The sequence below is a fragment of the Pezoporus flaviventris genome, unplaced genomic scaffold, assembly GCF_033815535.1.
Source record: "Pezoporus flaviventris isolate CSIRO_AGI_PZ_B2104156 unplaced genomic scaffold, CSIRO_AGI_Pfla_v1 ptg000253l, whole genome shotgun sequence".
Lineage (NCBI taxonomy): Eukaryota > Metazoa > Chordata > Aves > Psittaciformes > Psittacidae > Pezoporus > Pezoporus flaviventris.
Genome location: NW_026892800.1, coordinates 62,076 through 75,261, shown reverse-complemented (window position 1 = coordinate 75,261; position 13,186 = coordinate 62,076). Strand labels below are relative to the sequence as shown.

General features: G+C 60.0%; 1 protein-coding gene across 2 annotated transcripts; it reads left to right on the top strand.

The window, feature by feature from the left end:
- The first annotated feature begins 322 nt into the window (after window positions 1–322).
- Window positions 323–9,511, top strand: PTPN7 (protein tyrosine phosphatase non-receptor type 7). 2 transcript variants are annotated; one of them, XM_061442773.1, is made up of 11 exons: window positions 323–721; window positions 2,545–2,620; window positions 3,913–4,131; window positions 5,062–5,245; window positions 5,618–5,702; window positions 6,112–6,188; window positions 6,759–6,896; window positions 7,383–7,493; window positions 7,833–7,990; window positions 8,220–8,328; window positions 8,839–9,511. In XM_061442773.1, the coding sequence occupies exons 3-11, from the start codon at window positions 3,992–3,994 to the stop codon at window positions 8,992–8,994; spliced, it is 1,158 nt and encodes a 385-aa protein (XP_061298757.1). In that variant the 5' UTR covers window positions 323–721; window positions 2,545–2,620; window positions 3,913–3,991; the 3' UTR covers window positions 8,995–9,511. The 2 variants fall into 2 exon arrangements, with proteins under 2 accessions (XP_061298757.1, XP_061298759.1); XM_061442775.1 differs by having other exon boundaries at window positions 8,215–8,328.
- The last annotated feature ends 3,675 nt before the right edge of the window (window positions 9,512–13,186 follow it).

The window sequence follows — 13,186 nt, the reverse complement described above, 5'->3', positions numbered from 1 at the left end:
AGGGAAAATAAAACCCAATAAAGAGTTAAATTCAGGTGATAAAGCATCCTTTTGGTTCCCCTTGAGGAGAGCGCAGGGGCTGGCGAGATGAGCCTGGATTGAAAACGAAACAGCTATGGCTTGCTCCCAGCCGGAGCCGGGCAGCGGCAGGAGCGTCCCCGGCAATGGGGAGCAAGGTCACACGTCCTCTCCCCTCTGCTCCCGGCTCTCCCTGCCCGGGATCAGCTCCATCCCAGCCGGATGCCCAGCGCTGCTCTGCGGGCTCCGAGCTCCCGCAGCCCCGCCAGCACAGCCTGTGCGTGCCAGGCGCTTCCGACCGGGGCTGTCCTTGGGAATGCGCTGGAGGAGCGAGACGTGGTTCTCTGGGAACAGCGCTCTGCAGAGGTGCTTCGCTCGGCTCCCCGGTCCTGCCTGTCCCCAGGCCGGCGGGGCGCCGCGGAGCCCCCTGGTACCGTGCGGTAACTGCATCCCCGCAGCGGCTCTTTGGGATGCTCGGGCTCCCTGCGTGGTCCTCACGCCCTCCAGGAGCTGAGCAGGCACTTTTACCAGAGTCTGCTTAATCCCCAGGCAGCTGCTTCACCTTCAAGCCTATGAACGATGCTCGGGCAGCAGAGGAAATGGGCCAGTTTCCAAAACCCTGCACGATGTCCTGAGCTCCCAGCAGCAGCAAGACCAGCCCTTCCTGAGCGCTGGACCTAAAGGTGAGGGAGGCCATGGTGTGGTAGGCAACCTCAGGGGATTGAGACTGTGGGGCAGCATCTGTGTTTGGGTGCTACTTGGGTGCCTGCCTGGGCTGCTGTGACCTTGGGGAAACGCTGCTGTTTGGAAAGGGTGAGGAGAGGTGCTGGGGTGTGTGGATCAGGCAGGGTGGCTGGGAGAGGAGGAATTTGAAGCTGGGAGCTGCTCTTTGCACAAGGGGAAGTGACTGTAAGGGTAGGTAGGGCCAGAGGATGCTCAGGGTGCAAGATGACCCCATGCAAGTGGAGTTGTAAAATGCAAGTGACCAACCAGCAAGTATCAGTCAGGGATAAATCCAGATCTCCCTCCCTGAAGCACCAGCTCCATAGAGTCCCCATGTCCTGCTGGGCTTTCTGAAGATACAACCACAGCTATACAGCCCCTTCAAAACCTGCCACAGGCCTCTCCAGTCCCTTCATCCCAACTCGTGATGCTCATGCACAGGTATCCACGGGCAGAGAACACATCCCGTGCCCAGCGTGTGTCCTTCAAGAGGAGCAGGGTGGCAGCATCCTTTTCCAAGCTGGGGCACAGGGGTGGCCAGGAGCAGTGCGCACAGCTCTGTGCTCTGCAGGCCCTTAGCATGCACGGGTGGCCACCAGTGAGCAAACAGGAACATGCCCTCTGCACGTGTGGGTTCACTCAGCACCTCCAAGCGCTGCCAGGCTTTTGTGGGCGGTCTCTGGGCCATGCATGGTCTGTGCGGGTCCTCCTGCAGTCAGGCAAGTCAGGAATGAGTACACTATGGTCCAGGCACTGATATGGTCCAGTACAGGTGTGCATAGGCTGTGGCACCCTGGTAGCTGCCCATAAGACACAGATGCTGGTGGGTTAGGAGAGTTTGCTCTCCAGGATAAAGCTGCTGTGCTGCTGGCCAAGCCCAGCACTTTGCTCTGGAGTTTGGGCCCTCTGATTTCTCAGCTCTTGGGTATAAAGGGGCACTGACAGGGAACATCAGTGATGATGTTCCGCATCCCCTCGCAAACCCCCAGGCGTGCACAGACAGCTCAGTGATGGGCAGTGCTGGCACCACAAATCCCAGAGACAGCTCTGGTCGCTGCAATGAGCTGTGGAGCAGCCAAGGGATGCGAGGCCCATGGTGGCTGGGGGGGATGAAGGAAGCTGAGAGGAAGGAAGCCTGCAGTGTCCCTGCACAGAGCCTGGGCAGCAACAGGAAGAGTGGCAGCGCTGCGGCAGCAGGCACTCACAGGAAGGATGTGCAGTGCCCCATGGGCAGGCCTGTCCTACCTGAGCCACAGCCTCCCCAAACACATCCCCTTCCCTGCTCTGCTGAGGTTCCCCTGAAATGCCCAAGGATGATGCTGGATGCAGAGGGGGAGTGGAGGGCACCTACCCGGGAATGGGGCAGGCAGACAGTGGGGGGGCACAAGGACCACACCGTGCATGCCAGGCAATGAGGGTGAGAGGCACCGAGCCCTGGCTTGCCCCATGGTGGAACCTGGGTAAAGGGGATACCAGGGAGACAGGGATGGGGGGACTCCAGGTTGGACGGGGTTTGGAGCAAGCTGCTCTATGGAAGGGGTCCCTGCCCGTGGCAGGGGTTGGAGCTGGAGGAGCTTTAAGGTCCCTTCAACCCAAACCAGGCTGGGGTTCTGTGATTGACCCACCCTGGCTCCCTGTGGGGCAAGTGATGCCTGGTGTCCCCAGAGCAGGGCCGGGGCCGCGCAGATGGAGCCGCGGTGCTGTGGCCGGTACGCGTGTGGGTGACAGGGAGGGTGTGCGGAAGAGGGGAGGAAGCGGCAGAGCAGCAGCGCCTTTGATAAGCGGCTTCCTGAATCCTTTCAGACCCTGGCTGTCACTGATGCACGCGGTGCCTGTGGGCCCGGGCCGAGAGCGAGGGAGCCCCCGCCATGGGCAGCAGGTAGGCAGCACCCAGCGCGCCCGGAGAAGGGACCCCGTGGGGCAGCTCGGGGCAGGGCAGGGATGCTGGGCAGGGTGATGGGTGATGGGGTGCTCTCCCTGCAGCGCTGGCGCTGGGGGCTCTTCCAGAGCCTTTCTGCCTGCGGGGGGCTTCTTGGCTGGGTCATGTCCCGGGGGTTTCCTGGCTGGTGGGTGAGGGATGGGGCTGCTGGGGCTGGAGCTGCTGCTGCCTCCGGTTGCATCTCCCCAGCTCTCCTAAGGAGCAGCCGCCCTTGCCCTGCCTGGCAGGGGATGCTGCAGCAGCACAGTGCCTCTAGGGCACCCTGTGTGGGGCATGAGGATGCTGTGCACGGCAGCGGCAGCCTGGCCAGCCCCCAAAAGTGCTGTGGGGCAGCAGGGAGTGATGGGGAACAGCTCCTCTCTGAGCCGCGCTCTCAAATGGCACAGCCACAGCAGGGTCCCAGCTCTCTGCAGGACCTCCCTGAGCTGATGGGGTAGCTGAGGTCCCACTGGTTCACAAGCAGGAGCTCCAACGCCACAGCATCCCGTGTCCCCATGGATCTGTTTCCTCCTCATGAAGGAATCTGGGGTTGGGAAGGAGCCTCCTGGTCCCATGGTGCTGCCGGCGCCATGAGGAGCTCTGCCCAAGAGCATCACCTGCATCTCCATGTCCTTACAAGGTTCTGTCCTGGGGCTGGTGGGGCCCGGTCACCCTCCCCCAGCAGCGCTGCCCCATCGCCTCTTGCTCAACCACCCAGATAAAGCAGTTTCCTCGACAGCTGCTGAAACCTGAGGGATGGATGAGGCAGCCCCAGGGTCATCCCTCCCTTGTCAGAACCACGGGGCTGGCGAGGGGGCCTGACCCCGTGTTTCCCAACAGCAGGAGCTGGCCAGGCTCCTTGCGGTGTCTCAGCCCCCCTCATCTCACCTTCCCAATGCTGCTGTGCTCATGCTCTCCCTCCTCCCCACCAGCCCGCAGCAGCAGGCACGTGGGAAGCAGTGTGTGCATCCCATGGACGTGGAGAGCATCTTGGACCCCCCCCAAAACCAGTGCACGGGGCCTGGGTGTCCTCCACTTGGTGAAGCAGATGCCATGCCCAGTGGGTGCCCCTGCGGTCTGCAGTGCTGTGAGCATCCCAGAGGGTGAACACGCTGGGATCTCTCCCTGTGCCACCCTCCCGCATGCAGGGGTCCTGGTTTTGGGGTGACCGGTGACAAGTTTAGGGACCATCTGTCGGGGGGGGGGGGTCCCCAGCATCATGGTATCCTTCAGATCTGCCTTTTCTTTTGCAGCCGCTTCCCCTCCGACGGCTGAGGGCCCCGTGCATCCGCTCCCTGCGCTTCAGGACCAGGGCTTCGTGGCTGCCGCAGCATGGTACAATCCTGCCTGGTGTGTTCCAGAGGTCCTAGCTGCAGTCTGACCGCGCGGGCGGCCGGGACAGCCATGGACAAGGACAAGGACAAGGACAAGCCCAGTCCCCCTGCCAAGAAGCATGTGCGCCTGCAGGAGAGGTGAGAGGCTGCAGCCTGACCCCTGCCTGCCCGCTCAGCACGGGGACCCAAGGTGCTGCTCACCCCCACAGCTTGGGCCTGCCCAGGCTTCCTTACCCCAGCCCATCCCTGCTGCCCCCCAGCTTGTGCAGATGCCAGCAAAGGGTGAAATGCCCCAGCTTGTTCCTGGTTCCTGCATCTTCCAGGCTCTCTGCCTTTCTTATAGAATCATAGAATCACAGAATGGTTTGGGCTGGAATGGACCTTAAGCTCACCCAGTTCCAACCCCCTGCCATGGCCAGGGACACCTCACACTAAACCATCTCACCCAAGGCTCTGTCCAACCTGGCCTTGAACACCGTCAGGGATGGAGCATTCACAGCCTCCCTGGGCAACCCATTCCGGTGCCTCAGCACCCTCACAGTAAAGAACTTCTTCCTTAGATCCAATCTAAACTTCCCCTGTTTCAGTTTGAACCCATCACCCCTTGTCCTGTCACTGCAGTCCCTGATGAAGAGCCCCTCCCCAGCATCCTTGCAGCCCCCTTCAGACACTGGAAGCTGCTCTGAGGTCTCCACGCAGCTTCTCTTCTCCAGGCTGAACAGCCCCAACTTTCTCAGCCTGTCTCCACACAGGAGGTGCTCCAGCCCCTGCTCATCCTCATGGCCTCCTCGGGCTTTGTTCCAACAGCTCCATGTCCTTTTTATGTTGAGGACACCAGAACTGCACACTGCTGCAAGTGAGGCCTCAAGAGAGCAGAGTGGAGGGGCAGGATCACCTCCATGACCTGCTGGTCACGCTCCTTTTGATGCAGCCCAGGATACGGTTGGCTTTCTGGGCTTCATCCTCTCTTATTCTCTGCCTGGCTTTTGCTCAGTGTGGGGTGACTCTAACTGATGGCGTGGCAGGATGTGGTGCAGAGGCTCAGCCAGGGACCCCTTTGCCCTACAGGAGGGGCTCCAACATGTCGCTGATGCTGGACATGAGCCTGCTGGGGAGCGTGGAGCCCATCCAGCCCGTCTGCACGCCGCGGGACATCACCCTGCAGTTCCTGAGGACATCCAGCCACGTGCTGCGGACAGAGGAGCTCCAGCAGCGCACCCAGAGCCTGACACAGCTCCAGGAGGAGTTTGCGGTGCGATGCTCCCCTCCTCTCCCCTTCCTCACAGGAGGCACGGCAGAGGCTGGCAGCGATGGGGCTGGCAGGGGGGACATCACCAAGGGAGGCCCGGGAAGGGGATGTGGGCAAACAGAGGTGAGGGGGGCCTTGGGCATTCCCTGTCTGCCCACTCCCTGGTGCACCCAAGTCCTGTTTGTGCCCCTGTGCTGAGCTCCCAAGCCAGGCTCTCTTTAGGGTGTCCCCCACATCTGGGGTAAGGACAGGGCTCATCTCAGGAGCTGGGACACCGTTCGGTCCCTGGGTTAGCCCTGTGTTTGTAAGGGACCAGTTCTGCCCCCACAAGCAGCAGCAATGGGGTTTCCTCTTCATTGTGCTCTCCCCTTGCAGAAAATCCCACCCAACTTTGTGAGTCCGGAGGAGCTGGAGATCCCTGGCCGTGCCTCCAAGGACAGATACAAAACCATCCTCCCCAGTAAGTGCTGCTGCATCCCTTTACCTCCCATTGGAAAGGTGGTGGTGGTGGTGGTGCGTCCCTGGGTGCTTGTGCAGAGCAGGGGTGCACCGTGCGTTGTGGGGAGCTGCTCCCTGGGTTGTATTCCCAGGGATGGTCCCTGCCATGTGCCAAGGGCATGGCACTGGGGGTGTAAAGGCTGAGAACGTTACAGGAGGGCTCCTTTGGGCTCTGCTTGGCCCTGGGAGTCATTGCCCAGCAGCTGAGTTACCCCACATCCCGCTGCGGTACAGGGCATGGCTGGCTGCACCCTGCCATGGCAGTGAGGGTGAAGTGGGGCAAGAAGGGGCTTGAGAGAGGGTGCAGACAGCTCTGAGCTGGAGGATGGACAGGGTCAGGGTCCTGAGGTGCTGCCTTCTGCGTCTTGCAGATCCTGAGAGCCGGGTCTGCCTCCGGAGGGCAGGGAAGCAGGAGGAAAGCAGCTACATAAATGCCAACTACATCACGGTGAGCGTCCTGCCTGCTTGGACAGCGGTGGTCCCCCGGGTGCTGCCGCACGCAGCATCACGAGGCACCAGGCTGCAGTCCCTTCGGTGCACAGTGCCACGCTGGGGCACACGCTGTGCCCACCACTGGGCTGGCGGCCACAGGACTGGTGGGACCCAGCTGGGACTATCCCAGGTCCCAGCCAGAGCAGGGCTGGATGGGCTCTGCTTGTCCTTGGGGGAATGCCTGCAGTGAGGATGCTGCTCCCTGCATTTCTGCCTCACCAGGGTGTCCATCACCCTGGGTGTCATCACCCCAGCAACCTGGGGATGCTTGCAAGGAGCTTGGGTGCGCAGGGCTTGCTTCATGGGCTCGCTCCTGGATTGTGGGACCAGGAGGATGGAGAGGACGTGCGGTAGTTTCTGATAGGGTCTATAAAAGCATTTCAAGGACAGGTTTGGCAGGAAACGGCCTGTGTGGCCCAGTCTGTAGAGGAAGAAAAGCACCATGAGGGCTGGAGCGGCTTGGAGACAGGATCCCCACACATCAGGGTCCCCCTGCACCATCACCAATGGACCATGTGCTTGGCAGGGCTATGCAGGACGGCCCCGGGAGTACATTGCCACGCAGGGACCCATGCTGAACACCGTGAGCGACTTCTGGGAGATGGTGTGGCAGGAGGAGGTGCCCCTCATCATCATGATAACCGAGCTCCAGGAGCACAAGGAGGTACCGCTGCCCCTCCCCAGCCAGAAGCCAGGGGTGCTGTGGGGTGATGACAACAACAGAGGGTCCTGCAAGACCAAGGGGGGGGGTCTGAGCAGGTTCTCTCCCCTCACACATGGAGGTGGAGAACCCCAGGGCTGCAGCCTTGGCCCCCCTCCTCCTCACGTGCCCTGGGCATGCTTTGCCAGCGGGATAACAGGATAAAGAGGGCAACCCCTGCGAGAGGGAGGGGAAGCAGCAGACAGCAGCGTCCCTCCAGTCCTGAGCTGCTCTGCTTCTGGGCTGGGAGCTCCCAGGCAGTGGATCCGGGCTGGGATGGGCGCTGGCAGCACCCTGAACCCTGGCTCTGTCCAAGCAGCACCTGCATGGGGCGGGGGGTTCCCCCTCTCTGTCCCCTCCCTCCCCGCCTGGCAGAGCATCCCGGTGTCCCCCCCGCAGGCTGGGTGCCTCGGGCATCAACACGGCCCAAATCCTGCCCTGTTCTTGCAGAAATGTGTCCACTACTGGCCCCAGAAGGAGGGCACCTACGGCCCCTTCACCATCCGTGTGCAGGGGGTGAGCGACTGCGCGGAGTACGTGGTGCGGGATCTCTCCATCCAGGTGGGTTCGAGCTGCATCCCGGGGGCGGAGGGGGAGCCTAGCAGGGTCTGGCAGTGCCCGCAGCATCCCCAGGCTCTCTGGCAGGAGGGCACCGCTGTGGGAGCAGAGCAGAGGGCTCACGGCTCTGAGAGCTGGCTCTTAGGAGCCCCAGGCAGAGGAGGGGGCTGCAGAGCTCCTGCCTGCCCAAGGAGGTCTCTCCTGGGTGAATGGCAGAGGCTCAAAGAGGGATTCAGAGGAAAAGAGATGGATGCGGTCTGCCCGGCTTGGGCTGGACTTCATCCGGCCCAGCCCGGGGGCTGCTCCCACATCCTCATTTCTCTTTCTTCCATGCGGGGAAAGCTCGAAGGTGAATGCCGCCAGGTCAAACACATCCTCTTCCCTTCCTGGCCGGACCAGCAGACGCCTGGGTCAGCCAAGCCCTTGCTGCACTTGGTGTCCAAGGTGGAGGAGACTCTGCAGGCTGCAGCCAGCCCAGGACCCATCGTTGTGCACTGCAGGTAAGAGCTCTCCCCTCACCCAAGCCCCTGGGTGCTCCCCCGCCTTGGGGTCGGTCTGCAAATGCAGGAGGGGACCTGATCCCGCTGTGCTGCAGGGGTCCCAGGGTGCAGCATCCCCACAGCAGAGCTGTTCAACCTGCAACGGCAGCAAACCAAGCCAGGGGCATGTTCAGCTCAGACAAAGGATCCTGTGGGTGCTGAGCACAGCTCTGTGTGTCCCGCAGCGCAGGCATCGGGCGGACAGGCTGCTTCATCGCAACCAGGATCGGGTGCCAGCAGCTGAAGGACAAGGGGGAGGTGGATATCCTGGGAATCGTGTGCCGTCTCCGCATGGACAGGTGGGGGCTCGGAGCAGGGGCCTGCTGGGTACCCGGTCTGGGAGGAGGGATGTGGGGATGGACATCACCAGGGGGCACGGGGATGGGTTTTGATGGAAACCAGAAGGGTTGCTGAGGGATGCAGATGGGTCAATAGCAAACGAATCCCCAGTGCCAGGCTGGTTTTCCTATCGGGGCTGTTGCAGCTCTGGGGACCTGAGGACATGAGGGAGAGGAGCTCTGAGCCTGGCAGCCAAGTCTGCTCCTTTCAGCTCAGCCACTGCATCCAGAAGCACTCGCTTTGCCCCTTTTCACTGGTAAAAATCAGAGCCAAATCGGTTGCTGATCTGCACTGTGCACAGCCCGGCGCTGCTGCTGAGCCTGAACGCTCTTCAGACAGCTCTGCTGCCTGTTCCAGAGGCAGCTGGATGTGGTGGGTGAAGCAGGAATGTTTGTGCCCTGGAAGCAGGGAGCCAGGGATGGGGCTGTGGGCTTTGGGAGGTGTCAGTGGGACCTGCCTTTCCCTTGCAGAGGCGGGATGATCCAGACGAGCGAGCAGTACCAGTTTCTCCATCACACACTGGCTCTCTACGCTTCCCAGCTGCTGGAGGCGGGATGCTGCTAGCTCCCACCGGAGCAGCAGCAGGAGCATCCCTCAGGATGAGCAAACCCGTGGGGACTCTGTGACCCTGGGGACGAGCAAGGCTCGACAGGTTCACCTGAGGGATTCCGTGGGTGCTTGAGGTGCCCGTTGCTGCTGGCTCAAGGCAGATTTCACCTACGGAAAAAGGCTTTGGCTTTCGAAAGGATCAACGGGAGCCTCCCCAGGCAGTGCAGAGGAGCTGAAGCCGGATGAGCACTGGGAGCACTGTTTGCCTTTTAGCTCCATGGGGATGCTCTCCCCGTGAGACCCAGAGCTGGCAGAATCACCCTGCAAATAACCAGAGCATCACCTGTGGGCAGCGCTGGGCTTGCTCCAAACACGCGCTGCGATGCTCTTCTTACTAAAGACACCCCTCGATGATGTGGTACAAGAGGGCTGCAGTTGGTTGCTTTCATGACAAGGCTTGCTTTCCTCTCCACCTTCAGCCAACACCTTCTCAACAGCCTTAAAGTAGGGGAGGTTCCTACGTGCATCTTCAACTCCACAAGCGATGCGTACCCGATCACCTTCTGTTACACAGGGAAGAGGGTTTGAATTGTTGGGGCTGAAATCGGAGCAAAATATTTGGGTTTTGTGGTTTTTTTTCACTGATAAATTCAATGGGGAGGGGGAAGGAAGAAGAGGGAGGAACATTTTGGCACAAAGCATAGAGATGGAACTAGTCTGTAGAATACATCAAAGCCTGGCCTTCAGCTGAGGGATGCTGCACACCCTCCGGGGCAACGACTGACAAGGAGCTGGGGGTTGCCTGCACTGCACCTGCCTGTGCCCACGAGCCCTGACGTGACCCACTCAGTGAATGAGATGAAGGGAAAAAAGGGTCAATCTTATTGCTGAGAGAGCCTGAGCTTGCCCCAAGCATCCCCAGGTCAGGGCTGTGTGCATGGACCCCAATCCACCACACTGTGGGTACCCGAGATGCACTTGAGTGGCTGCCCAAGTGTGCAAGTGAGCCTTGTCCAGGGATGGGTCCTGAGCCAAAGGCAGCTGCTTCTCCCTGTTCTCACTGGCCTTAAGCAGCAAGCCCAGTGGCAGACCAAGCACTGTGCAAAAATATCCAGTATTACAGTGATTATAATGTATTGCTGAGCCCTGGTAGTCCCTATCAGTCATTCCCATGTGTCTGCAGACTCTCTGGATAGAGGACTTGCCAGGGCACTATAAAATAAAGCTGTGTTAAGCATCTGATTGCTGCAAGGAGTGGATGGAAGAGTGATGGACAGCGAGAACCCCTCTGCTAGCACAGCCCATCACCAGGAACAGACCCGCTCCCTGTCCTGCAGAAGGAAAAACCCCACATCTGAACTCATGTCCTTCCCCATTCAGCATCTGGATCTCCCTGGCGCATCGATCTCCCCACCTCCTCGTGCCCAATGCCAGGTCAACCCTTCCTCGTGCCACTGAGCACGGCTTCATTCAGCTTGCCCACAGCATCCTCCTCCCCACGTCGCCATCAGGCAGGGGAACCTGAGCCTTGCAAACTGCACCAAGGCCCAGCCTTTCCCTAAGCTCCCTGCCCAGCAGGACAGGCACCATTTCTCTCATCCTTGTGGTTTATTCTCAAGAGGAGAGATGTTAGGGCAGCAAGAGCTGTGTGAGGGTCTCTGAAGGAGCCCACGGGAGCATCTTTGGGACTGGCAGCCAGGCAGGGGTGTTGCTCCCCCCCCTTGATTCTGATGGGGCTTGCTCCCCATCAGCTCTCTCTGATGCAGGTGATGATCAGTTAAGCAGTTTTGCTGTCCTTCAATCTCCGTTTCTATCAGGCCGTTACCACTGCACTATCTCAGTACCTCTCCACCCTCTCTGTATTGATTTCCCAAGCGTTCCTCAGGGCTATGCTGAGCGATTGCCTGCATTATTGCAAAACCCCATCCCGGGGTTCACTCGGGGAAGCAGAGTGTTCGGCCTGGGCTGTGTCAGTCCTGGGAAGCTGCTTCACCCTGTCCACAAAGACCACGGGGTGGCCAGCAGGCAAAGGAGGGGAATCCCTCCAAACATCCTGCCTCTCCCCACATCTTGGCCAGGGGGTTCAGCAGGGTCAAGGCTGCTCCTGTTCCTCATTCTTCTCCCTTAAAAGCGTGCTATTGACCCCCAAGGTTTTTCCTTCCCATGGTGTTTCTGAGCCTTGCTGGGGATGCAGCCCAGACAAGCAGGTAGGGAGCTCCAGTACTGGGGGCCCTGGCCAGCAGACCCCCAGGAGGTCAGATCCTGCCCAGGGTTCACGAAACCTTTCTCCACATGACTCTGATTTTGGCCTGGGGCTTCCCAGGCTGCTACTGCATTTCCTACCCTTGTGACGAGTCCCCAGGCTGGAGGTTGACCGGGATTCAGGTTCTTTAAGGAACTTGGTTGAGCAACCACATCGAAACGTGCTGGGAATGTAAAACATGCTCTTGTCTGGAGAGGTCCCGGAGCGGTCCATGGAGACCATGCAGTAAAACGTGTGCTATCAAGAGGCAATCTCTGCTACCAACTTGAATGCCACAGGCGTGTTGGGAGGGAGGCCCTGCTCTGGTGTGGGCCATTCCCTGGGCTGGAATCTGTTGGGTTTTCTTTAGAGAAACCCCATCTTCAGACAGAATTACCCACAGGAATTGGGCGATGATGAGGTTTTCGCTGGCACAAAGAGGAGTTACAATGGACTCATCACCAAAAGCAATGATACTCCTGCTTCCTTAGGCCTACCTTTGCGAGCATGGGGGTCTTTAGCAGGCTGCAGCATCTCTGAGAGCAAAACGGGTTCTGACTCCAAAACCAAAGGCAGCTTCCCAGTGACTTACAGCATGTGATGGAAACTCTTTCCCACCATCAGTTGTCACGGGCTCTGAGATACCCACTGCGAGGCACACCCAGCCACAGCTCAGTTTCTGTTTTCTATGCATACATTTGCCTCAGGCAGCCCCAGCAGTGCATTCAGCATCCTGCTCTCTTGCGGGAGCACCAGCAACCTCCTCCACCGCCTCAGCACCCTCACAGGGAAGAGCTTCAGCCTAAGAGCTCATCTCAGTCTCCCCTCTGGCAGGTTAAGTGCCCCCCGTGTGTCAGCCCTCACTTTAGGACTGGTTCAGATCCATCCTGGATGTGACTGAGCCCTGTCAGTATTGCACAGCTGGGCTGTGGTCTGCCCTGGGCACTCAGCATCAGTGTGGAAGCACAAAACAGATTGAAAGCAGAGCCTGCACATGTACCTAAGGTGCAGGAGCAGTTCAGTATCCCCTTGCAGCCCAGCAGAGCTTAGCTGGGTGAAAATGAGGGTGTTTTGAGGCTGCAGGGCCCAGCCTGGTCTCTATAGGGTGGTGTTGCAGCAGGGTATATAAACGTCTTACAGACAGTTTGGTGCCTTTGGGTTGTGCCTCATTCTGTGCATGGAAAATTGCTCCTCAGCTCTTGTGACATTGAGGTCCCCCTCATGCACGGAGAGCTGGGGACCAGGGGAGCAGATGTGTAAGGGTGCAGGAAGGATGGAGGAGCTGTGCTGGGTGCTGCAGAGGTGCTGCTCCAGCATGCGGGATCGGTGCCAGCCACAGCAGGGTGCTGGGCACTGCTGCCATAGGGTGAAGGGGGTGTGGGTGTGCTGAGCGCAGAGGCGCTGGTGCAGAACTGATGCTGGGTGCTGGGGGCATAGGGTGCTGGGTATAGGGGAAATGGGGTGCAGGGGTGCAAGGGTGCTGGGGGCAATGGGGTGCTGGGTGGGGGATGTCGCATGGTACAGGGATAACAGTGCATGCTGCAGGGGTCCAGTGGTGCTGGGGCACTTGAGTGCAGGGGATGCTGGGGTGCAGGAGTGCTGGGGTTGCTGGGTGCAAGGGTGCTGGATAGAGGGGTGCCGGGTGCAAGGGTGTTGGATGCTAGGGTTGCTGGATGTAGGAGCGCCGGATGCTGGAGTTGTCGGGTGCAGAGGTGCTGGATGCAAGGTGCAGGATGCAAGGGTGCTGGATGCAGGGGTGCTGGGTGCTGGATGTAAGGGTGACGGGTGCTGGGGTTCCTGGATGTAGGAATGCTGGATGCAGGGTTGCTGGGTGCAGAGGTGCAGGATGCAGGGGTGCTGATGCAGCGGTGCAGGATGCAGGGGTGCTGGGTGTAGGGTGCTGGATGTAGGGGTGCTGGATGCAGGGGTGTAGGATGCAGGGGTGCTGGGTGTAGGGGTGCAGGATGCAAGAGTGCAGGATGCAGGTGTGCTGGGTGTAGGGTGCTGGATGTAGGGATGCAGGGGTG